Genomic DNA, 27,020 nt, shown 5'->3' on the forward strand with positions numbered 1-27,020 from the left:
GGTTGATAGTCACCGGGAAGTTGACTATGCAGCAGGGGACATTGTGACCTAGTGGTGAAAAGTATCAAAAGTATTAACAAGTATAAAGGGGTATTTCATAGGATTGAGACAAGATTAACAAGATGGATATTAGATTTTAACTGAGTGCACTGAGGCCGTAGCCAGTTTCAAGACATCTACTCGGGTTAGGAATATCTGTTTACTGATTTGTAAGTAATGTGTTTCACAGGTTCCTTGTATTTTATGTTCCTTTATTCTTTACAGAGACTTATGTTTAGCTGTGAAATGGGTGTAGCACCGTTTGTTAAGTGTATGCAATTGTAAGTATTATGCTAATTATCGTTGTAATGTAGTTCTCAGTGAGGGTAGAGCTGTGAGCGACCTATTTCTGCACGCGCTGCGTGGTGAGTTGTTTAAACTTCAACTGTAATGTAATTTATATTTTGTTCAGTTTAGATGCGATTTTGTAACGGTCAGATGGAATGTTGAAACCGTAAAACTAAAATGTGTTTTTTATGTTTTCCTTCATGGTAGGAAGAGTCACTACTGTATTTCGTGTGGGTAAAAATATCGTTATATGTAATTTCTTTTGTTTTTTTTATTATTTTCCAAACTAACAAAACAGATCAGACACCATACTCACCTGGAAATAAAGAACCCCAAAAATATATCTGTGTCCTTTGCTGGTTATTCTTTGCCAGGCTACATAAATATTGATTTATTAATACCTCATATTGTATTTCGGTATCACAGGAGTAATTTGAGCCTGGTGTTTTCAACCACGCCTGTTTTAAATAAGTTCATGGAGGCAGGTAGTTTGCTCTAAGTGTAACCCTGTCTGAACACTTCACCATAGCTGGCAGTAGATACTAGTTACGAAATACAATTCCAATAAATCCCCTGGGAGACTTCTTGGGGGCGTCTGCACTGCGAGTCCCACACAGCCTGGCCGTAATGATGTCACGCAGGTCCCTTCCTGTGCTGGATGCAGTTAGAGACGCACGCCGAGAATAGTCACACAAGATCATGTTTTTTAAAGGATTATTTTCTAAAGTTAGTTCAAATATAGGGGTGTTTCCACAGGTTCTTGCATTACAGGGGTAACTGCAGCTGGTATCGCGGATCTTCCTCTCAGCCTTGTACATCTTTACACTCATTATAGGTGATGTTACACTGTCCTGTTTAAAAACTGTCACACTCTGTAACACACACAGGACTGAACAGGACAATTCCCCCACACTGCAACTACACTTCACTGAACTCACAATACTGTTAAACACAAGTGTGTTTTTCTGTTATCACTCCACGCTTCTGAAAGCTTCTTCAATTAACCCTTTATATACTTCATAAATACAAGTATGAATAATTTTGCACAGAAACAGGGGAACTGGCTCCATTACTGGAGACTTTGAAACCAAACAAACTCTGTCTGACCGCTGGACGGTTTCTCACTTGTGACCCCAAACAGCTGGCGAAGGTTGCGAGGTGGGGAGCAGGTCAATAGTAGCTCAGACAGGTACTGAGGTGCCAAGCCCTGCTTGTATGTAAGAATGAGGATTTAGAAGTTGACAAGAAACGTGACAGGAAGCCAGTGCAGGGACAGTAATGTGATCACTTGCACTAGGCCTGGTCAGGATTCTGGCTGCCAAATTCTGGTCATACTGAAGTTCGTTCAGTGTGGATTTAAATACACCAGCATTACTGCAATCAATATGAGAGAACAAAGCAACAAAGGCAAAATAAAACATAGTGTGGTGGTATATCTGAGATGGAAGAACAATGTTTTTACAATATTCTGCACCTGAGAGCCAAAAATCAAGCAAGGATTGGATATAACCCTAATGGTTCCAGAACTGTACAATCAGCAGGGTTACTGCATTGGCTCCACAGAGTTCATGGGCCTTGTCTTGTGGCATTTTGTAAAGGAAATTGTAAGTCATGAAGGTTTTTATATCAGAAATGCAGTTTAAGAGTGCAGAGACAGCTACTTTAGTGTCAGGTTTAGCGTGGGCATACTGTAGGTTTAAGTATCATAGAAATGGTAATTCAGTCCATGGGAATTTAATGTTCTCTGTGGTTCCTCTCTCTGTTATAAAGTGGTTAATTTCAATGAGGTGATTGTTAAACTGAACTGCAACAGCACACTCTCAGATTTTCACAAAGAGGCAAGTTAGATATAATTCAATTCAATTCAATTTATTTTTATATAGTGCCTTTCACAACAAGGTTGCCCCAAGGCGCTTAACAATACAATTGACGATACATTTTGTCAATACAGAACAGAAGACAATGGAGGAGAGGAACCAAAAACTCCTTAGTAAGGAGAGAAAAAACCTCAAGTGGTCCAAGGCCAACTAGTTGCCCTATCCCTTTGGGCACGCTAATATTATATTAGAATGATTTGAATACTGAGATTGACTCTGCATCCCAAATATTCCAGACTATTCCATAAGCTAGGGGCCCTGTAACTAAAGGCTTTACTGCCAACTGTTTTTTATTAATGGAATACGTAGAAGACCTGCATTCTGTGATCTAAGCGGGCGACTTGGATGGTATACATTAATAAGTTCCATTAGATAGACAGGTGCCTGATCTCTGAGAGCCTTGTAAGTAAGTAGAAGGATTTTGAAGTCCACCCTGTACCTGACAGGAAGCCAATTGAAGAGAGCTAAGTATGGGGGTTATATGGTCTACTCCTAGTAACAATTCTAGCTTCTGCATTCTGAGTTCACAGTAAGGTGTTGAAAGAGTGGTGGGTGCTCCCTGTTAGTAGGCCATTGCAGTTATCTAACATGCTGTATACCAGTGCATGTATTCTCTGTGTCTTGAGTGGAGAAAAACTGCCTTAGTTTTGCAATATTTCTTGTAGGAAGCATGTTTTAGATACTGTTTTAACATGAGAGTTAAATGAGAGCCTTTTGTCTAATATGACACCTAGGTTACGTGCTGAGTCTCTGAGGCAAAGTTTTAAATCCTCTGAGTTAAGTGCTGAAGTTATAGCAGTCCTATCAGTATTGTTTCCTCCAAACAACAAAACCTCAGTTTTATCAGAGTTAAGTAACAAAAAGGTTTCACACATTCAAGTCTTTACTTCATTAATGCAATTAAATAAAGTGATAATAGAGTTGTCATTAAGTGTAAACGAAATGTACCTTTGAGTGTCATCAGCATATGAATGAAAGTTAATATTATGTTTTCGGATTATCCTACCTAGCACCAACATGTAGAGAGAGAAAAATATTGGTCCCAGCATTGATCCCTGTGGTACCCCAAATTGAACATGTAACAGTAATAGTGTCATCCTTTTGGAACTTTAATCTATTTGGGATAACCAATGTCAAAAATCACCATAATGCTGGAAACGAATAGACTCAACAGTGCAATCTTCCACTTTTGTGGTGCTATTTCAAGCTAGCTTTGTACTTTTAAATCTTAGAACAAAAGGTTAGAACAAAGGTTAGATTACAGCACTCACCCAGTCTCATGACACATCACACAGTGACACACCACAGCTCATGACACATAGAGCTACTTTTGACATTTCTAAAGGAGGAAATGTATTTTGTTCAGACTTTACTATGTTCCCCATCCTTTTACTAAACTCTTCCTCAAACTCTTAAACAGTAAATTTTGTACATAGACACACAGTACCCTGGCTCCAAACCAGTATCATCTCTAGACTTTATGAAAATTTGAAAATGGGGTCCTTCTATGGGTGACCGGTGAAGTCACAATATGTAGTGTCATAGTGTCCACATACTTGAACTGCACCAGTACAGTTGGCTCAAAACCAGTATAAGCTTCACACCAATACACTTGGCTCCACACTAGAATGAGCAGCACACCATTCAATATACTCTCAATATCTGTTGCTCAACTGCAAAATCATCTTCTGTTACCCACTGAAATGCCACTTTAAACCTCCTCCTTGATATTGCAGACACCAAGATTGCTTGTCTTTCACCCCAATGACCAGCAGATCCTTCAATCTGTAAGTGTAGGACACTCCGTTCAATCTAAAGAGACACAGTTCCTCCAGCCTGGCAGTGTAGTTCATTTCCTTCCGCTCAGTTTGCTCTTCTCCACACTAATTCCAATATAATTTCTATAACATCTATAACATGGTGATCACTTCTGTACACAATAATTTAAATGAGGCCTCACTAGTGCATTGTACAGTTTTAATACCACTTCCCATAATTTTAATTATTCAATTTTCACTACAAATAAACATTTTGTTTTCCTTTTTAACTGCTTCCACATAGCGTCCAGAAAATGTGAGCAGAATGTTTCAGTCCTGGATTCAAAATTAAAAAAAAACAAACACATAGTGGTCCCGGCTTAATTCAACACGTTCTCCATGTGTTAGTAGGACAGAGTGCCTCATTCTTGCAATTTCCCAATACCCCCTGTGCCCTTGAGATGCGTCACAAACCAGTCTTAGCTGACAGAAACAGGGGAACAGGTCGTTTCTGTACTGTGTTCAAGTATGTGGACACAATGACACAATGTGTTGTGACACAGCAGAGTACATTTTTTTTTCTGAAACTCCATCAGTCACCCATAGAAGGAACCGATTTTCTTCCTCCACAAATCTTCTTCCTCCATAAAAAGGCATGTGGCACCTGGATCAGTGGTTAAAACTGATCCTATTTCCAGATCAGTGATAAACGTTCCTCATATGGTTGCATGGTGTTCAATCCAAATATCACTCTCTCAACCACCCTCTAAAAATACTCTCATTATTACAGTGTACACTATGTGAATGAGTCTCCATGAACACTCTATGGACAGAGTGTATGATCACAGTATAGAAACTCTCTGGAGAGGAAAGTGCAGTTCTCTAATCCACAAGGTCACTAAGATATTTGACAATATGAATAAAACATACTGTAGGCTAATGTTTTTTTTAAGATGTGTTCTATTGTGTGTGCAGATACGCTACATTTTTCATACATATATATTGTGTATTATCCATTAGCCATTCAAAAGTATCAGTGTCAGATGATCTGCTATACAATGTCAGATGGTGCACTCTGCCTGCAACCATCATTTGTAGCCAGGAAAGTGACTCACTGATTCCAGGTAAAAGATGTACTCTGCAGAGAGCTGTCTGAGTTCTGTTCTCAGACTGACTCTTCCAGCTGGGAAGTGTTACACTTTGGCAAAGTGGAAGAAATCCTAAAGCCTATTGAGTAATGAGAGAATTCATACATGAGATAAAGACTAGTTTATTGAAAAGAGGCATTAACACAAGCAAAGAGTTGATGTACCTGAAAGGATGAGGTCTCATGGAAACATCTGAAGCCAAGGCAAGCAATGATGGAAGATTCCGAGTAGGATCTGCAATAATGGACAGGAGCAGTGGGAGTGGTCCAGGCAGGTGACGGTGCAGCACAGCAGGACTGGACAGGATAATCAGGAACAAGACTGGAAATGACCAAAAGTGCACAGACCACCAGGTAAGCAGGAACTGGACCAGGAACAGAAGAAGAAGTGTGCAGGATCGCCAGAAAGCAAGATGAGACTAAAACATGGAAAATAACAGATCAAGACAGAGTGCAGAAACAACATTCAATAAAGAAAGTTATATATTTTTGGCTAAAATCAACATACTAATTATTATAGAAAATGCGAGTTCATTCCTGACCTTTATACCATGTTAAGAGAAACATTATCCAGTTTCAAACTAGAAAACAGTTAAAAGCAGATTCATATCAGCAGGGTAACAATCCATACCCTGAGTGAACACTCCTGGACATTGGTATCACTCTACTTGCTCCAAGAGGAAATACCGTAGAAGGACTGGACTGCTGAATTTCGTAGGCCTCTTTATGGGAAGTAGTTTCAAGGGCGTTTCTTAATAGTGCAGTTATAAAAGAAAGGAAGCTTGTAGTGTTTGAGCAGCACAACATTGATTTTATCTTTGGCTTTGACAGTACTGAAGCTCTAATAGGCCACATACATTTTAATTTTAAAAGAATCTTCAAAAGTTCAGTCAACGATCTATAATCTAGAATCTGTCATCCCAGCCATCCTACTATTTCAGATCTGTCATCAAGTCTCTGCCCGCCTGAGTCGGTGTGAACAGGCCCCTCAACAGATATTTTGCTTTGCCAGTTGTAGTTAATAAGACCACGATTCCAGGAAGTGCAAATATATTTCTATTGTTGCAGACTTCGCTAGGTTCATTTTTAGAATGCCACTCATTGAAAATATGATATGCTTTGTTTGATGACCTGCTTAAAAAACTCTTATCTTATCTCCACAGAGCCATGATATCAATAAATATATACAGCCTCATTTTGAAAGTGAAAGGGTAGCTGTATCTGAGTTTGGGGGCATTGTGAAGTTGAAATTTCATTGTAACACGAGGTTCTTGAGTGGTGAGAGCAAAACTACTATTCCCATACTTTCTGTTCTTCAACAAAGTGCTTGTTGTGAAGAGGTCATGTTCATTCTCTTAATGGCTAAGGTCATGGGCTGTGAAAGCCAAGTCGGCCCAGCAAACAGTAACGAGAAGAGATGAGCCATTGCTGATTGCTTCTTTATTACCCCCTCTCACACTATGAAAACCGGTACAAACAAAATAGTAGTTTTACTATGACAGGTTAGAACACAAACAAAACATTGCTCTCTATCAAAGTCACCTGGAGATCTCCTCTCTTGTATTCCTCTAAAACTCAAATATCACCAAATGTCAGAGTCATTTTTTTACATTTATGTATAATGAATGAACAGTGCCTGCACACATGCTTTAAAGAACTCAAAATCAGGTTTTGACATATATCATCATATGTTGAAAATGGGTGTTGAGCATCCTTTTTTTGTCTGAACACTGAAGAGGCAGGAGAAGGACATGAAGTAGTAAAAAAAGAAACACACACAGACAGTGCTAAAAATATCAGGGTTGATTTTCCTCTTTCTCTTTCTTGAGGCGATCCTTGACACGAACAATTTTGCTCAGAGCACTTGAGCTCACAGGAGTCGGTTCTCTAGGACAAGTGGAAAGGAACAACCTTCAATAAAGAAAGTAATTCACGAGTCAAGGGGAAGAGTTTTATATTTTGTGCTGATATCAACATGCTAAATAACGTATAAAACGTGAGTTCATTCCTGAACTTTATACCATGTTAAGAGGGGAATGATCCGGTTTCAAAACTGAAATCAGATAAAAGAAGGATGATCGTTTTTTGGGGAAACCTGCATTTCCATTAATCAAGGTAATAAATACTGATGGGTTCAAGAGCTGTCAAGCAACAGTCCAGATATCTGAAACAGAAGTGTACATTTGAACATAGACACTAAGTACAGAGCAACAATATTTACACTTCTATGTCTGCCTTTGCTCAGTCTCAAAAGAGAAAAGCTCCTCAAGCAAGCGTTCAGTAGTTCTAGGGCTTTCCTTAAACACCTGCTTACTGTTTAGCTTTACTAAACACTGGAACAGAGTTTAGACTGGAACAGACAAGAAGGGGGGATCTTACAGTACCATCTAACATGCAAATTCCATGGGCTCTTGAGCGTAGCTTGAGCCTTGCTCCTTGGGAATAAGCTACCTGGTGCTGATCATGAGGCCAACAGCCAGCAGATTCATATCAGCAGGGTAACAATCCATACCCTGAGTGAACACTCCTGGACATTGGTTATTATCACTCTACTTGCTCCAAGAGGAAATACCGAAGAAGGACTGGAGTGCTGAATTTCTTAAGCCTCTTTATAGGCAGTTAGTTTCACAGGCATTTCTTATAAGTGCAGTTGTAATAGATAGGAAGCTTGTAGTGTTTGACAGCAGAACGTTGATTTTATCTTTGGCTTTGACAGTACTGAAGCTCTAATAGGCCACATACATTTTAATTTTAAAAAAAGTGACTTCAAAAGTTCAGTCAACGATCTATAATCTAGAATCTGGCATCACAGCCATCCTTCTATTCCAGATCTGTCATCAAGTCTCTGACCGCCTGAGCTTGTGTGAACAGGCCCCTCAACAGATATTTTGCTTTGCCAGTTGTAGTTAATAAGACCACGATCCCAGGAAGTTCAAATATATTTCTATTGTTGCAGATTTCGTTAGGTTCATTTTCAGAGTGCCTCTCATTGAAGATATGATATGCTTTGTTTGATGACCTGCTTAAAAAAACTCTTATCTTATCTCCACAGAGCCATGATATCAATAGATACATACAGCCTCATTTTGAAAGTGAAAGGGTAGCTGTATCTGAGCTTGGGGGCATTCTGAAGTTGAAACTTCATTGTAACACGAGGTTCCTGGGTGGTGAGAGCAAAACTACTGTTCTCAAACTGTCTGTTTTTCTACACAGTGCTTGTTGTGAAGAAGTCAAGCTCATTCTCTTAATGACTAAGGTCATGGACTGTGACAGCCACGTTGGCCCAGAAAACAGTAACAAGAAGAGATGAGCCAGGGCTGATTGCTTCTTTATTACCCCCTCTCAGACTATGAAAACTAGTACAAACAAAATAGTAGCATCACTATGACAGGTTAGAACACAAACACAGCATTGTTCTCTATCAAAGTTACCTGGAGTTCTCTTCTCTTGTATTCATCTAAAACTCAAATGTCACCAAACGTCAGAGTCATTTTTTTACGTTTATGTATAATGAATGAACAGTGCCTGCACACATGCTTTAAAGAACTGAAAATCAGGTTTTGACATATATCATCATATGTTGAAAATGGGTGTTGAGCATCCTTTTTTTGTCTGAACACTGAAGAGGCAGGAGAAGGACATGAAGTAGTAAGAAAAGAAACACACACAGACAGTGCTAAAAATATCAGGGTTGATTTTCCTCTTTCTCTTTCTTGAGGCGATCCTTGACACGAACAATTTTGCTCAGAGCACTTGAGCACACAGGATTCGGTTCTCTAGGACAGGTGGAAAGGAACAACCTTCAATAAAGAAAGTAATTCATGAGTCAAGGGGAAGAGTTTTATATTTTGTGCTGATATCAACATGCTAAATAACGTAGAAAACGTGAGTTCATTCCTGAACTTTATACCATGTTAAGAGGGGAAAGATCCAGTTTCAAAACTGAAGTCAGATAAAAGAAGGATGATAGTTTTTTGGGGGGAAACCTGCATTTCCATTAATCAAGGTAATAAATACTGATGGGTTCAAGAGCTGTCAAGCGACCGTCCAAATATCTGAAACAGAAGAGTAAATTTGAACATACACACTAAGTACAGAGACACAATATTTACACTTCTATGTCTGCCTGTGCTCAGTCTAACCAGAGAAAAGCTCCTCAAGCAAGTGTTCAGTAGTTCTGGGGCTGTCCTTAAACACCTGCTTACTGTTTAGCTTTATTAAACACCGGAACAGAGTTTCTGTTAATTCCTGTTTCATTCAGAGAATCTTTTTTAAAAAATTGCTGGTGATCTTAGTTTTACATCGGTTTTGGGTCTGTAGTAGAAGTAGTTTTACAAGAGTTAACATAATCATGTTCGAGACGGATCTGTTCCCCGCCCCACCAACTCCCACCAGCCCAAGTCTAGGCAGCCACCTTCCTTCCAACCAGTCCCCCAGGATTCAGTCATCATGAATTTGGAGGAGATAAAAGGGGGCTGCCCCAAACTTTACATTCACAGTCAGTCAGCACCCCCTTGCCGAGGACCTCTGCGCACTGTCCCATCACTGTCCTCAGGCGCAGGCTGATAGTCTCCCATCCTGAGGGTCCGGCTGTCTTGATGCCCAGCCCTCAGTGAGGCAGGAAAGGAACAAACCCCACAATGGCAGGCGGGGTCTAGCACTCTTCCGGGTTTTCCTGCCCCCTTTAGGCTGCTCTTCTCCTGTTTCCCGACAGCTTCTGGCTCCGGCGCCCAACACCTCCTGGGCGATGTCCACAGTGGTAAGTAGGTGACCTGTCTGCCCTGCTCTACTGGTGTAACACCAGTGGCCATCTCCTCCTCCCCACCCGATTCCTCTGATGCAGCCCCTGTTGCCCAGCAGGGAGCACCCTTCTGGATGTGCCCACCGGTCTCCTCAAACACAGCATTGGCCTGCTGCACCAGAGCCAAAAAGCCTGCTCCAAGGAGACCGGCATGGCCAGCATCACATGGCGCTGCAACTATGTCGCCTGGGGTGCTATCTCTCATTGCGCCTCTTACGGAAGGGTGGTGTCATCCTGGCGGGCGAAGTAGACCATGTCTGCTGTGACTGATCCCAGGGGCTCGCCTGGTAGGTGCCATCGTTGGGCCAGCTTTGCCCACAGCAATCTGGGCGACTTCCCTCCTCCACTGAAACGCCTCCGGATGGCCAACGCCATGTAGCTGTATTGCTGGTCAGCAAAGCCTGTCAGGCCTTCCCCTCCCGGGCCATGGCAAGGTGGCCTGCCATCTCCCCCTGGGACCAGCCGTTCTCCCAGGACGCCCACTGAAACTGATACTGAAACTGATACGGGAAATAGTCCCCTCTCTGTTCGGCACAAGCCAACTGTACATATCATGTACAGATCCTATGCATCTGCGTCTGCATAGGATCCTTACACTGATACTTTTATTCCATATTCTCAAAGGACATTGATCACCAGTGGAGACACTGATCCACTGAAACCCAGTGGATTTCTTTAGTATGAACAGTGGAAACTACATGGATTTAAAACTAAAAACTGGAGGCACTACTTTACTCATAGGGTGATGGAAAGGTGGAACAAGCTACCCAGCCATGTTGTTAAAACTGATACCCTGCTTCCTTTCAAGACACAGCTGGATGAGATCATCTGATGCATTAATTACTACCAAATGGGCTAGATGGGTCTCTAACTCTTCTTTTGTTCTTATGACCAACCACTGGGAGAATTTGCAGAGATGGTTTTGGATAGATTTTATGTTGAAATCAGTTTAGAGAGCAGGGAGTGGGAGTGATGGAGATTCTGGTTTTATTACAGCAAGCAGAAGAATAAGAGGAGCCTGGTCTAGATTATTTAGGTCTTCCTCGGGTCAGAACAGGAACCAAATGTGCTCACTCAGTCCACCTAGATTTAATTTCTAACAGTGGCTGCACCGGTGGAGCCATTCTAGCTCTTGGCACTTAAGGGTGGGACACCTGCTGGGGGAACTGGCGCATCTCTGAGTCCAACAGGTGCTGTAGGTCTCTGTCCATCCATCCCACCCTAACACCAATGTAACGAATTTGGGTTCTCGGGCTTGTGCCCCCGCCGCTCCCAGTTCCTCTCTCTACCACATGGGCGCAAACCATCACTCAACAGGGGTCTTGCCGTCTTCCTCAGCCCGGGCAGCCAACATCCGTGTTATGCGTAGGGGCATATTTATTACAGTATCTTTTATTTATAAGCACCTGCGAATTAAGGTTTTCTAAACAGGGAAAGCAGGGAAAATATATATATTTTTTCCTGTTATGAAATTTGAATGTAAACGATGCAGGACGGAACCATTAGATTGAGGATTACATTATTGTATAACAAATTCAGGCAATCCAAAAACCACAAACTGTCCTAGCCTGATTATTTTAACACTGCTGAAAATCCAAACTTTCTGTTAAATACATATTTCAGGCAAAGAGCGGGTATAATGTAATGTAACAGGGTTCAGGCAGGCGCCCTTGCTTGAACCCAGGACTCCGCCGTCACTCAACAGGGACCCAGCCCGGTGACCTAAAGAGAGATCTCTCTCTATCTTAGCAGCTGTGGTCCAGCTATTACAGGGAAGGGCGGTGACGTCACCGCTCTGGTAAGCCGGCTCTTACACAGTGCCTGTCGGCCGTATGCGTTACAGTAATTTATTTTTTGAGAATGCAATCTTCGATTAAACGACTTATACAATATGTAAGAGGTTGTCATCTATTTAATATTATTTTCACAGCTATGTATAAAAGTTTTTTAAGCAACAGTACATTAACCCTTGCAACGCTAAGTCTATTAGTCTTACCCTGAAGGCATGAGATGAGTCTGAATGTGACATTATGAAGAAATCAAAATATTAATCCCGCTCTCTTTCACAACTAGAAACATGCAAACGTAGCTTAAATCGCTCTCACATCCTCTCCTCCGTCTTTTAAGGAAACTATAACAAAAGTAAGAAAAAAAAAACGACTGATCGTATAAGGGTACTAAAACTTGAGGTAGGAACTTCAAGCGCTCGACGGAAAGATCGTTTATCAGGCATTGCTGTTGCAGATGTCGATATTATTTTATGCATCAGAGCATGTAGATCAGTCTAGTTCTGTCAATCACTACTTTGTTTTAAATGGCTAGTTTATTTTAAACCGCCGGTAGTTTAAAGGAAAGCGTGGCTGCAGCTCTTGGTGTAACTGTTGATCGCGAACTTGAACTCACCTGGGACATGCCTGCAGGTCTGTACAGAATCCACTGATGTCCGCTCTTCTTCTCTGCGGCAATGGACTATGCTATGGCTATAAGAAACGGAAACCTGCTTCAGAGAAGTAAAGTAAGCTGTTTGTATATTTATAAAAAAAATGCTATTGATAACTAGAATATTATTATTATTATTATTATTATTATTATTATTATTATTATTATTACAAATGCTGGACCTCCTTAGCTTTCCAGTATAGAAATACTGATTTGGCATAAAACGTGCAGTAAGTTTCTTATACAGAACATGTGCCGGGAGTGGATATTTTTCAAGACTAGTAAAAAATTTGAAACTGCAACAGGATATCTAACCATCGCGATAACGCTAGGCTATGTGCCATGAAGACCTTCGGTTAAGACCCAGACGTCCCGATCAAAACGTAGGCGGAGACATCGATAACCACCTAACCTACCGCTTTGCTCTCTTGCCGCTCCTCTCAATGCATTTAAGCGCCGCTCATCCTCCTTGCTTAGTATTGCGTTTGACTTTTGATCTTCCCTTACTGTTGGCTGTTCATTTAGAGTGTCTTCTTGTTTTCGGACCCCTTTTAGTATTTTTATTTCGTTTCTCGGATTGCGGCTTTGTGTAACATTCGAACTTGTCTGTTTTTTCCGTTTTTTAGCAAATCTTTCGGATTGCGAAATCACTACCGAGGAAGTTCCTGGTTATTGTTCTGTCTATTGAACCCACATAGGATCCATCCTTCGGTTTAGGAAGACTGACCGTAACACCTTCTTTAAAAAAATATATATATTTCCTTGAGTTGAGACAAAATCAGTGAATATGTTTTTCATGCGTCTGTTGCCGTTCTTGGGAGTTCTAGTGATATTCAATGCAATAGGCTCTAGCCAGAGTTTTCCCAAACGTTTCCGTGAAAGCATTGCCGTTCTTGAAGTGAATTCTATCATAGACTCAAATCCCACCAGCATCTACGAATCCTTCTCTGCTCTGCGGTACACAACCCCGTATTTCCGAGCTTCGGCCCGGGTAATGGTGCCGCCCATCGCTGCTAAGGAGACCTGGACCGTGGGCTGGATTCAAGCGTGCAACCACATGCAGTTTTACAATGAATACGGGGATGAAGGAACGTAAGTACCGCGTTAGCAAGCGAACTGATGTTCACATTATATATACTGTACATACAATGGCTTATTGGGGCTATCTACTAGACTTCAGTAAGAAATATGTATAGCCCTATAAAAACACGTTTCTGTGTAACCTCTAAGAAATGCTTTACCGCATAAAAACACAAAACTGAAAATGCTCAGCACAACCTGCTACAATATACAGTATCTACAAAAACGTTTCAGAATCTTTTGACTTCCTACAGCCTCTATAAATTGGTGAACAGACGCAAGTCTGATAACATTATTCTATAGTTCAGGTGGGTAGCTGCGTCAGCATGCATAAGGTGCAAAGGGACAAGTAATACTTTTATTCCATGCTGAAAAAATAAATTAAACACAACGTTTCGGCTTTACAAAACGAAGAAACCAAACCGGTTGAACACAGCAAACCCAATCTGTTTTCACAAGTTGCTTGCACTTCTTGCCGCGGGCGAAATAAAAGCTGCTGAGCTAAATAAGGAAAGCTGTAACTATTACAACTGCTCACTGTTCCTCGGGCTGTGACAGGAGATCACACATTGTATTATTATTATTGAGAGACAGGCTCACTGTCTGTTCCTCAGGCTGTGACAGGAGATCACACACTGTATTATTATTACTGAGAGACAGGCTCACTGTCTGTTCCTCAGGCTAGAACATGAGATCACACACTGGATTATTATTATTGAGAGACAGGCTCACTGTCTGTTCCTCAGGCTGGGACAGGAGATCACACACTGGATTATTATTATTGAGAGACAGGCTCACTGTCTGTTCCTCAGGCTGGGACAGGAGATCACACACTGGATTATTATTATTGAGAGACAGACTCACTGTTCCTCAGGCTGGGACAGGAGATTCACAGCCGAAACGTTGTGTTTTCCGTCTTTTCCATTATTCTTTTCAGCATGTAATAAATGTATTACTTGTTCCTTAACATTAGTCTGTGCCTTATGTTGATTGAATGTAGACAGTAAGGGGTGAATTAAACAGGCAGTTATGCTTTACCTTACTTCAAACCCCTCTTACCCACTTTTGAAACTCCATGTGGGTCCTAATGCCCCAGTATAGTGACGGGGACACTGTACTGTAAACAGGTGCCGTCCTTCGGATGAGATGTAAAACCGAGGTCCTGACTCTCTGTGGTCATTAAAAATCCCAGGGTGCTTCTTGAAAAGAGTAGGGGTGTTACCCCGGTGTCCTGGTCAAATTTCCCATTTGCCCTTACCAATCATGGCCTCCTAATAATCCCCACCCATGAATTGGCTTCATTACTGTGCTCTCCTCCTCACTGATTGCTGATGTGTGGTGAGCGTTCTGGCCCACTATGGCTGCCGTCGCATCACCCAGGTGGATGCGGTACATTGGTGGTTGCAGAGGGGAGTCCCCATTACCTGTAAAGCGCTTTGAGTGGAGTGTCCAGAAAAGCGTTATATAAGTGTAAGCAATTATTATATTTATTATTATTATTCAACTTATAAGAAATACAACAAAAGACATTATTCTTTTTTCCTTCTTGTAATTTGCCTGTGCAGGCAGAAATTTTCAAACAAGGCCTATGTACAAAAAATTACACCCAAGTATTTGGTCATCCAAGAGCTGCTTTCCTCCTTTGAGGTAGATCATTAATTGGTGGCTGTGTGGGAGAAAAAGAGTATAATGTACATGAAGGTTCTGTTAAGTAGCAAGGGAAAAGTAACCAGGCACCACATTTAGAATGTTTACAATTGTAATATAAATTGTACACAGAAATAAAGCAGAATGATCAAATCCAGGGCAGCATGGTGGACTCCAGGGTCTAAGGTTCAGTTCCTGGGGTGCTGTCTGCGTGGAGTTTGTATGTTCTCCCCATGTTCACATGGGTTTACTCCCACAGTCCAAAGTCATGCTGGTTGATAAATTGGCCTCTGGGAAATTGGCCCTGGTGTGTCTGTCTGTCTGTCTGTCTGTCTGTCTGTGCTGTGATGGATTGGCGTCCTGTCTGGGGTGTGTCCTGCCTTGCACTCTCTGCACTGTGTCCCCCACTTCCCTGAATTCTACGTCTAGTGGATAGTATTTGCAGCCCTGTATTTAGTCTTAACTGTGAGGTTAATGTTAACATGGCTCAGTATGGAAGAGCCCAGCTTCACTGTTTGTATAACCTTCTTCCAAACTTCCAGCACGGCACAGCACAGCGCCCCTAGAACCCCAAGCTGGCAGTGCTACTTGAGTTATTGCAGTGTTCTTGTGTTATTGGCTAATTTACAAGTGGTGCACATTTCTTTTGCTGAGTCCTAAATTAAAAAGTTTCATGTGTCAAGACAGCAAACTTTTTGGTTTCACTTTTAGATTTAGTGTAACTATCAGTATGATCAGCTTAAATAAAAGTGAGGTTAATTAGCATTTAGCATGTTCATACTATGCAATATTTATACATACAGTATATATAATAGAAGTATAGAGTTGCATTCTAATATATTTTTACACATCTTAAGAAATAAAATGGCTGGATTTATTTGTATCTGTTTTTATTTTTGAAAGCTTTCCTCAGTAACTTCCAGTACCTCTTGCTTTGCTGAAGAGTATGAGATTATCAGGTATTTTATATCCTCAGTGAACTGTCTAAAGGATCACTAACAGGTAGTATATTAATCTTACGTGTGCTGTTATTTTCATAACTGCTGTTATGAAATGGTGCTGTTCTTTCACCATTCATAGTTGCCTGTGAATGTTTGCCTTTATTTCAATCATGATCTTTAGCCAGGAACTACTGTAGCTACATGGCTGGAACATGTTCTGGTTGTATTTGAAGGTAAAATAACTGAACTCTAATGACTGTGAAGTGGACCTATCAAAACATGTTCAAAACTGGTATTATTTAGGGGGGGAAAAATTAATGTATCATTTGATGTTTAGTTTCTTAATCAAAACTAATTGCATTCGTCCTACGCCATGGTCAGCTAGATTGAGATGTTTGCAAACTGCTCTAATGAGCTCAGCAATGGTTTCTGGATTAGTACCAAATGAAGGTTAGAGAATTGCTGTGGAGAAAGTGACAAGGTCTATATTAAAACGCCTGAAACAGTGGCACAAGTCAAGATGTGAATATTCTCAGAAATTTCACATTTCCCAGCAGAGTACTTGTTAACACGGTTCTTAATAGATTCAGCACCAGTAGCCTGGACTCAAATTTCCCTCTGGAGAAACCCTTTTGTGTCTCTGAAATGAAGAGTGACAGGGAAGGGATTGAGAGAAATGAGAAAGAAGAAGACGCAAATACAAAGAGACACATATTTAATCTTTTGTATTTATGTACCTGTAATAAAAAAGGAAATGCTGCTACAGTACATATTCAATCAGTGCTTACTGTAAAGATGTACACAAATGTGTTCTGCCGTACAGTAATCTTTTTATTAAGATTGCAGCTTAACCTTCTCTAAATAGTCATATGCAATGTCACTACTACTAGTGACACTGTGCACACTACACGTTGCATTTATAGGATTTGCTGACACTCTCATCTTGGTATACTGTATAAGGAGCTTCTTGTATTCAATGTCCAAGTCCAGGGAACAAATTATTGTCAAAACAGCACTTACCCAGTCCTGCAGTGTTTTGATGCCAGTTAAGATAGGACGGTTTGTCCAAGAGCATGGACAGTGTTAGTTTCAGTGTGGGTGAGCCACTTATCTGACTGACCAGGACAAAGACACTTGTCCAGTTGTCTGTGGTTGTTTGTTTGTTGAGTTTCAAATCAGTGTATTTTCAGCTCAGTGCTCAGCAGTGACCCTGTGACTTGTCTGTAAACATCCAGTATCTCAATCAACGTTTCTCAAATGCACAACAGTACAGTGTGCAGCAGTACGTGCCGGCAATGCAATTCCTTTTCTACGAGGGGGGGGTCATAAAAATGACTAAATTAAGTAACATAGAATATGAATAAGATGAACTCCAACAAAACTCAATATAAATAGAGCTGTTATGTGTCCAGGGTGTATGCAATACATTATGTCCAAGTAGTGCAGTACACCAAATACAAAGAAATACAATGAAAACTGTACAGTATGTCCATGCAGCCATTACAGTGATTTGCTGAAGCTGCAGGTTGGCTATTTAGCAGTCTTGAATGCTTCGATACTAGGATGACTGGGGTCTTGAGAATGGATCTGGACTTCTTAAGACATCTAGCTGAGAAGATATCATGGATGTCTGGTACCTTACAGCTGGTAATGAGCTGCGCTGACTTCACCACCCTCTGTGGTACTTGGTGCAGTGCGATTTCAGGTGGAGCAGTTTCCATACCAGGCAGTGATGCAGCCAATCAGGATACTCTCAATAGTGCACCTGCAGAAGCTGGCCTGGATATGTGATGGCATTCTGAACATCTTTAGCCTTCGGACAAAGAACAGGCGCTGCCGTGCTGTTTTGACCACGATGTTGGTGTGGTGGGTCCAGGTAAAGTCCTCTGAGATGTTAACTCCCAGGAACTTAAAACTGCTGACCCTCTCCACTGCAGTCCCATTGATATAAATAGGTATGTGATCTCCCTATTGGTTCCTATAATCCACAATAATTTCCTTAGTCTTACTGATGTTCAGAGAGAGGTTGTTCTCCTGGCACCATGCTGCCAGGGTTTCAACCTCCTCCCTGTACGCAGACCCTTCACCATCTGTGATCAGGCCGATGGCTGTTGTATCATCCGCAAACTTGATGATGGAGTTGAGTTACGCCTGACGACACAATCATGAGTAAATAAGGAGTAGAGGAGAGGGCTAAGCACACAGCCATGGGGGGGCTCCAGTTTTTAGAGTCTGGGTAGAGCATAGAAAGTTTGTGAACCCTTTAGAATTTTCTGAATTTCTACATACATTTGTAAATTTATGTAAAGCATAAGTTCACATACTTTTTCTGACAGACATTTCATGTTGGATCATTTTGATCAATAAATGAATGAAAAAGTATATCCTTTTGTGTGTTATTTGTTTTATTGGGTTCTCTTTGTATATTTCTATGACTTAGATGAAGATCTCATCACATTTTAGGTCAGAATTATGCAGAAATTCAGAAAATTCTAAAGGGTTCACAAACTTTCTAGCACCACTGTATGTTGGTGCCCACCCTCACCACCTGCGGACATCAAGAAGTCCAGGATCCAGTTACAGAGGGAGATGTTCAGTCCCAGGTCCTGGACCTTGATGACGAGCTTTGAGGGCACTATGGTATTGAATGCTGAGCTGTAATCAACAAACAGCATTCTCACATATGTTCCTTTCTTATCCCCTTGTGAGAGGGCAGTATGGAGGGCAGTGGCTATAGCATCCTCTGTTGACCTGTTCTGGCGATACGCAAATACTAATGGGTCAAGTGTATCAGGCAGTGAGGAGGTGATGAATGCTTTGACCAACCACTCGAAGCACTTGATAATTGATGTAAGTGCAACGGGGCAGTAGTCATTTAGGCACCTGACTCCGTTTCTTAGGAACGGGGACAATGGTGCCTTTTTTTAAAGCAGGAAGGAACTATGTACTGAGCTAGAGAAAGATTGAGTATGTCTGAGAAGACATCTGCCAACTTGTCTGCACATGACTTCAGAACATGGCCAGGGCCAGGAGCCTTGTGTGGATTGGTCTTTTTATAAACTTTTTATAAACTCTATAGTTGTATTTAGCTCTTTTGATGGCTTTCCTGAGGTCGTATCTGGATTTTTTTTGTATTTACCCAATTTGCTAGATTTGAAAGTGGCTGTCCTAGCTTTAAGTTTGGCATGTATCTTTCCATTTACCCATGGTTTTTGATTTGGGTATGTGTGAACAATAATCCTGGGAACCATGTCTTCAATGCATTTATTGATCTAGCCAGTAACATAGTCTGCATACAGATTGATACAGTGCCTTGCGAAAGTATTCGGCCCCCTTGAACTTTTCAACCTTTTGCCACATTTCAGGCTTCAAACATAAAGATATAAATTTTTTATTTTATGTGAAGAATCACCAACAAGTGAGACACAATTGTGAAGTGGAACGAAATCTATTGGATTTTTGAAACTTTTTTAACTAATAAAAAAATGAAAAGTGGGGCGTGCAAAATTATTCGGCCCCCTTGCGTTAATACTTTGTAGAGCCACCTTTTGCTGCGATTACAGCTGCAAGTCGCTTGGGGTATGTCTCTATCAGTTTTGCACATCGAGAGACTGAAATTCTTGCCCATTCTTCCTTGCAAAACAGCTCGAGCTCAGTGAGGTTGGATGGAGAGCGTTTGTGAACAGCAGTTTTCAGCTCTTTCCACAGATTCTCGATTGGATTCAGGTCTGGACTTTGACTTGGCCATTCAAACACCTGGATACGTTTATTTGTGAACCATTCCTTTGTAGATTTTGCTGTATGTTTGGGATCATTGTCTTGTTGGAAGATAAATCTCCGTCCCAGTCTCAGGTCTTTTGCAGACTCCAACAGGTTTTCATCCAGAATGGTCCTGTATTTGGCTGCATCCATCTTCCCCTCAATTTTAACCATCTTCCCTGTCCCTGCTGAAGAAAAGCAGGCCCAAACCATGATGCTGCCACCACCATGTTTGACAGTGGGGATGGTGTGTTGAGGGTGATGAGCTGTGTTGCTTTTACGCCAAACATATCGTTTTGCATTGTGGCCAAAAAGTTTGATTTTGGTTTCATCTGACCAGAGCACCTTCTTCCACATGTTTGGGGTGTCTCCCAGGTGGCTTGTGGCAAACTTTAGACGAGACTTTTTATGGATATCTTTGAGAAATGGCTTTCTTCTTGCCACTCTTCCATAAAGGCCAGATTTGTGCAGTGTAAGACTGATTGTTGTCCTATGGACAGACTCTCCCACCTCAGCTGTAGTTCTCTGCAGTTCATCCAGAGTGATCATGGGCCTCTTGGCTGCATCTCTGATCAGTCTTCTCCTTGTCTGAGCTGAAAGTTTAGAGGGACGGCCAGGTCTTGGTAGATTTGCAGTGGTCTGATACTCCTTCCATTTCAAGATGATCGCTTGCACAGTGCTCCTTGGGATGTTTGAAGCTTGGGAAATCTTTTTGTATCCAAATCCGGCTTTAAACTTCTCCACAACAGTATTACGGACCTGCCTGGTGTGTTCCTTGGTCTTCATGATGCTCTCTGCGCTTTCAACAGAACTTTGAGACTATCACAGAGCAGGTGCATTTATACAGAGACTTGATTACACACAGGTGGATTCTATTTATCACCATCAGTCATTTAGGACAACATTGGATCATTCAGAGATCCTCGCTGAACTTCTGGAGTGAGTTTGCTGCACTGAAAGTAAAGGGGCCGAATAATTTTGCACGCCCCACTTTTCATTTTTTTATTAGTTAAAAAAGTTTCAAAAATCCAATAGATTTCGTTCCACTTCACAATTGTGTCCCACTTGTTGGTGATTCTTCACATAAAATAAAAAATTTATATCTTTATGTTTGAAGCCTGAAATGTGGCAAAAGGTTGAAAAGTTCAAGGGGGCCGAATACTTTCGCAAGGCACTGTATTTCTGGCAGTTCTGTGGAAGATCTGCCAGTCAGTCGTAAGGATAGCAGAGTCCGGAACAGATGGGTCAGGCCAAGTTTCAGTAAGAGCCAGCACGTTGCAGTTCTTGATGTCCAATTGGAAAGAAAGCCTTGCTTTCAGTTCATCCAGCTTATTGTGACTGAACATTAGCAAGAAGTATACTCGGGAGCTGGGCACGATTGCTCCGCTGCCTCAGTATTACCAGAATGCCTGCCCGTTTACCCCTCTTCCTACGACGCCGTCTTCTTCCCAGTACAGGTGAGACACCACAGTCCATAGTCGGCAGTAATTATTGGTGTAGATTTAACTTTGTCAGTATTCGATCTTATGTCCATAAGTGTTTGTTGGTCATATTTAATCACCGAGCAAACAGTACGTGCAGTTAGCAGTACAAAAAACAACAAAAAGAAATAAACAAGGACGAATGGATGCTCGCAGGACACTTGCAGGACGCCAGCCTTCACTGTCGGCGCCATCTTACTCGCCATTTTACATCTTACTTGTCAGATGCACTAATTTATGTCGTAATGAGCCATATCCATTGGCTAGGTCCAGCCATAGTACTGTTAGTTCCCTATTCCTTTTTTTGCCTCCTTTCTGCACTAATATATCCATGTACTTGTTAAGCAGCATGTAGTCAGTAAGTCATCTTGCCACAATTGCCAGAAAGATCTTTCCGTCCACATTCAGCAAAGATATAGTTCTAAACTGTCCTATGGCCTGGGCATTCTCCCGCTTTGGTATGAAACATACCTCCACTACATGCCAATCTGCCTCTTCTCAATACAACCCTTAAAAGCCTCCATAGCACTCTTGTTACTTTTAGACAGTATTTGCACACTTGACCCAGGTACTGAGGATGATCTTGCTTTCCTGATGATGCTGGTCATTTCCTTCAGTCTCCTGCATATCAAAAACATCCATTGGATCATCAGATTTCAATCTGTCAGCAGCTGTGAGAGCCGTGTCAGTCCCCCAGGCAGTGGTGACTCCATTGGTATCTGTGGGGCCTGTGAAGTGAAAAATAGCAGATAACTCTGACAAGCACAGGTTCCTGCAAGGTTGCTGGGTTATATCTTTCCTGTGCTGGTTTTAGGAGCTGCTGTAAACGCAGGCCTGTTAAACTATGGAGAATCTAAATTGGACGAGGGGGGGATTTAAAAGAAAATAATTGACAATTTTTATTGTTGGGGGGGGGGGGGGGATTACAGAATGTGCAACAACTTCTAAGTGGCACAGTGGTTAGCATTACACCATCTCTGAGTTCAATTCTTAGGGTGTATATAGAGTTGTATCTTCTAATGAATATAGGGAGGGTTTTTTCCCCAAAGTCCAAAGACATACTGGTGGATTAGTTGCCTTCTGGGGAAAATTGGCCCTCGTGTGTGTGTGTGTGTGTGTGTGTGTGTGTGTGTGTGTGTGTGTGTGTGTGTGTGGACTGGTGTCCCATCTAAGATGTATCCTGCCTTGTGCATTAGGCTCCCCTGCTATTCTGAATTGGATGAAGCAGTTATAATATGTGTGGATAGATGATGGATTTACTTTTCAAAAAAGTTCATGGGCATATCTGAACAAATCTTGCCACATCTGAATCACTGGTACTGCAGAGTTTTCCAAAGAGGATGCAGGACTTGTGTGATACCAGTGCGATCCTCTGTTTATTTTTAACAAAAACAGATGCATGGGATATTAAGAATGAGTATGACTTCTGTCAGTTAAAGCCAATACAGGTCAAACAGGTGTATATACAGTGGTGTGAAAAAGTGTTTGCCCCCTTCCTGATTTCTTATTTTTTTGCATGTTTGTCACACTGAAATGTTTCAGATCATCAAACAAATTGAAATATTAGACAAAGATAACACAAGTAAACACAAAATGCAGTTTTTAAATGAAGGTTTTTATTATTAAGGGAAAAAAAAAACCAAACCTACATGGCCCTGTGTGAAAAAGTGATTGCCCCCCCTGTTAAAACATATATCAACTGTGGTTTATCACATCTTTGGAAAGCTGAGTTCAATTTCTCTAGCCACACCCAGGCCTGATTACTGCCACACCTGTTCTCAATCAAGAAATCACTTAAATAGGACCTGCCTGACAAAGTGAAGTAGACCAAAAGATCATCAAAAGCTAGACATCATGCTGCGATCCAAACAAATTCAGGAACAAATGAGAAACAGAGTAATTGAGATTTATCAGTCTGGAAAAGGTTATAAAGCCATTTCTAAAGCTTTGCGACTCCAGCGAACCACAGTGAGAGCCATTATCCACAAATGGTGAAAACATGGAATAGTGGTGAACCTTCCCAGGAGTGGCCGGCCATCCAAAATTACCCCAAGAACGCAGTGATGACTCATCCAAGAGGTCACAAAAAACCCCACAACAACATCCAAAGAACTGCAGGCTTCACTTGCCTCAGTTAAGGTCAGTGTTCATGACTCCACCATAAGAAAGAGACGGGGCAAAAATGGCCTGCATGGCAGAGTTCCAAGACGAAAACCACTGCTGAGCAAAAAGAACATAAAGGCTCGTCTCAATTTTGCCAGAAAACATCTTGATGATCCCCAAGACTTTTGGGAAAATACTCTGTGGACTGACAAGACAAAAGTTGAACTTTTTGGAAGGTGTGTGTCCCATTACATCTGGCGTAAAAGTAACACAGCATTTCAGAAAAGGAACATCATACCAACAGTAAAATATGGTGGTGGTAGTGTGATGGTCTGGAGCTGTTTTGCTGCTTCAGGACCTGGAAGACTTGCTGTGGTAAATGGAACCATGAATTCTGCTGTCTACCAAAAAATCCTGAAGGAGAATGTCTGGCCATCTGTTCGTGACCTCAAGCTGAAGCGCACTTGACTTTGGAGTGGCCTAGTCAAAGTCCTGACCTGAATCCGATTGAGATGTTGGGGCATGACCTTAAAAAAGCGGTTAAGGCTCGAAAACCCTCCAATGTGGCTGAATTACAATAATTCTGCAAAGATGAGTGGGCCAAAATTCCTCCACAGCGCTGTAAAAGACTCATTGCCAGTTATCGCAAACGCTTGATTGCAGTTGTTGCTGTTAAGGGTGGCCCAACCAGTTATTAGGTTTAGGGGGCAATCACTTTTTCACACAGGGCCATGTAGGTTTGGATTTTTTTTTTTCCTTAATAATAAAAACCTTCATTTAAAAACTGCATTTTGCGTTTACTTGTGTTATCTTTGTCTAATATTTCAATTTGTTTGATGATCTGAAACATTTCAGTGTGACAAACATGCAAAAAAAAATAAGAAATCAGGAAGGGGGCAAACACTTTTTCACACCACTGTATATATATATTTTCTTGTTAGATGGGAACACATTTTCCTGCTGGAAAATTCTTCCTTAGTTCTAATTATGTGCATTGCTGTGCAAAAGCCTTGGATATTTTAGGCAAATTCAGGAAGTACCATATGTTATGAGCATCATCAATTGGTCCAAGCCACCATTAATGTTTTCAACTACTCTAATCATTTTGACTATTTTTCCTACAGTTCAGTTTGTGTGAGTTTTTGATCCATAAGTGATCAGAATCTTCAACAATATGATCTCAGGAACTCAAAGTAATGATGACCCAATTAGAAACATTATAGTAGCTAATCAATCCAGCCACCATAGACTTGTGTGTTACTATAAAGGGGGAAAGTGTCAAACTTGCACTGTTGCTGTGTTACATGTTGATGTGCTGATCTATTAATTGGTGTGTTTTGTTTTAGGTCTAGCTGGGAGATCCCTGATTTAAGGGATGGTAAAATTCAAGCAATAAGTGACTCTGATGGGGTGAACTACCCCTGGTATGGCAATAAGAAAGAGATCTACATTTTCACCGGCCCCACCACGAAGGACACAGAGTTCAACGTCAGCATGGACGACAATTTCAACCCCAGTGTGTCCTGGGGCGTGCCCGTGAGCAACAGCAACCAGCCCCAGCTGACCAATATCCGCAGGGACCAGAGCTTCATCACCTGGCTGGTGGCCATCAACCAGGCCAGCAGGGAGCACTTCATCCTGAAGACCATCAAGTGGAGGATGCAGCTGCAGATCGAGATCGACCCCGGCAAACCCCTGGGCCAGCGTGCCAAGCTGCTGGAGCCCACCGCCCAGGAGCAGCCCCAGATCCTGGCCAGGAAGGAGCCCATCCCGCCCAACGCCATGGTGAAGCCCAATGCCAACGACGCGCAGGTCCTGATGTGGAGGCCAGAAACCGGGAAGCCTGTGGTTGTTATACCACCAAAACTATAGGGTAGTATATTGAAGAAAGGAACCCCCCCCCCCCCCCGACCTTTTTTTTTACATCAGAAACATGAATTAAAAAATATAACAAGATGCCCCAAGTGGCAAAGCTATGAACGTCTCCTGGACTTAACAACTGCAACCATTCTACCTTTAGCACAGTGATACCCAGCCCAGTTTAAATTAAATCGTTGCAAAAATGGCTAGTATTATTTTTTGCAAGGCATTTTTTTAACATTATATGACAATATATACAGTAGGTGTGTGTGTATCTACAAATTTGCACATCTTGTTTTCTGGGATAGGAAGGGTGGGAGAATTGTTTTTTCAAACAGGAAAAAAATAATAAAGAAGGTAGTCCCCTAATTGAGTAGTCACATTAGAAGCTCAAAAAAAAACTATGATCTGAGTATTTATACTATGCAGTAATTTTGTACCTAAAAGAACCTGAAACTCCAACTGTACTGTTGTAGAGAAAAGAGGCACAGTGCAGTTCAGTGAAGGATTGAAAGAGGTTTATTAATAATGAAGAGGCCTCCCCAAGATCAGACTGTCAGAGTAATCCTATCTGATTTGCTTGCCATTGTTCAAAAGCACCCTTTTATACCGTTATAATCATCTCCTCTATGTACCTAACATGGTATTGGAGAAGCACATATTTTATGATCAATATGTTAAGGACTAACCGCTGATCCATGCTACAGACTTTCATATATGCAACACAACAGTCTGCTTGTTCAGCGTATGTGTCAGATTCTTTTTTTGCAACAACAGGTGTTTGTACACTGTGTCCTTCACACAAGCATCTGTTAACTGTATGCAGAAGTGTGCTTTTCCGGTCACAATAAATCCCCATATATATAGGTTTCTCTGTCAGACATGATATACCATTGACAGCAGTGACACCCGAAGAATGCTCCACAGCTGAAACTTGCTTCCTTTCTTCTCTTTTCAGCATGGAATAAACCTATTACTTGTGTTACACCATTGCGTGGCTGACATTTGTATTGCTTGTGAGGTTCCCAACAGGGATGCAATTCTAGAAATAAATTTAGAATTGTTATATAAAGGCTGTAAAGTATTACAACTGCATATAATATAACGGTGATTTTCAGTACAGCAATCAGTTGTAGTAAGCAGTGTCATGCTTTCTGTTTACTATTGATCTTCTCTTACCACGAGTCATTACTTGATCTTTATATGGAATCTAATATGGAATATATCTTTATATGGAATCGCGCAAACTCTCAAAATGCCTTACTTTCTTGTATCTATGCTTATGTGATACTTGTGGAAACACTAAGAAAAATTGAACTGTAGTAGTGTCACCTCATGTAGTGGGTTTTGTTGTAATTCTGTCAAGTTAATTCATTTTTGTCAGTGAACCATTGTAAGCCTAATTTTTTTAAGCATTTCCAATAGTGTATTTAGGTACTACTCCTAATCTGATATCCAATAATTCACTTTTGACTGCATTTAATAGATCTCTAGCAAAATTTTCACATGAATAATTGTATTTTTCACTATACCTTGACCTAATGTATTCACTATTTCTACTAAAGCTTTACAGCATGCAAAAAATAATTTTCTCCATTATCTGCTAAACCCAGACCTTGCAATGCCTGCTGAGCATATGCCTAGTTAGCACATGCTTCTGTATTTGCAATTTTCCAAGAAATTAGAGCCAAATTTGAACTTCCAAAGAGACCTCCAATATCTCCAAACAAACTTTTTTTTTCCCCCGAGCACTTCTTGGTGCAATTTAAGTTTGATATAATTGGGTCATCTATAATTAGTG

At 41.2% G+C, this 27,020-nt stretch overlaps 1 protein-coding gene across 1 annotated transcript; it reads left to right on the forward strand.

Annotated features, from left to right (window-relative positions):
• The first annotated feature begins 13,135 nt into the window (after positions 1 to 13,135).
• On the forward strand, positions 13,136 to 25,234 carry LOC148809741 (protein FAM78A-like). The gene is made up of 2 exons (XM_088909216.1): positions 13,136 to 13,440; positions 24,706 to 25,234. The coding sequence occupies exons 1-2, from the start codon at positions 13,136 to 13,138 to the stop codon at positions 25,229 to 25,231; spliced, it is 831 nt and encodes a 276-aa protein (XP_088765342.1). The 3' UTR covers positions 25,232 to 25,234.
• The last annotated feature ends 1,786 nt before the right edge of the window (positions 25,235 to 27,020 follow it).

This window comes from Atractosteus spatula, unplaced genomic scaffold, assembly GCF_055471065.1.
Source record: "Atractosteus spatula isolate fAtrSpa1 unplaced genomic scaffold, fAtrSpa1.hap1 Scaffold_117, whole genome shotgun sequence".
NCBI lineage: Eukaryota > Metazoa > Chordata > Actinopteri > Semionotiformes > Lepisosteidae > Atractosteus > Atractosteus spatula.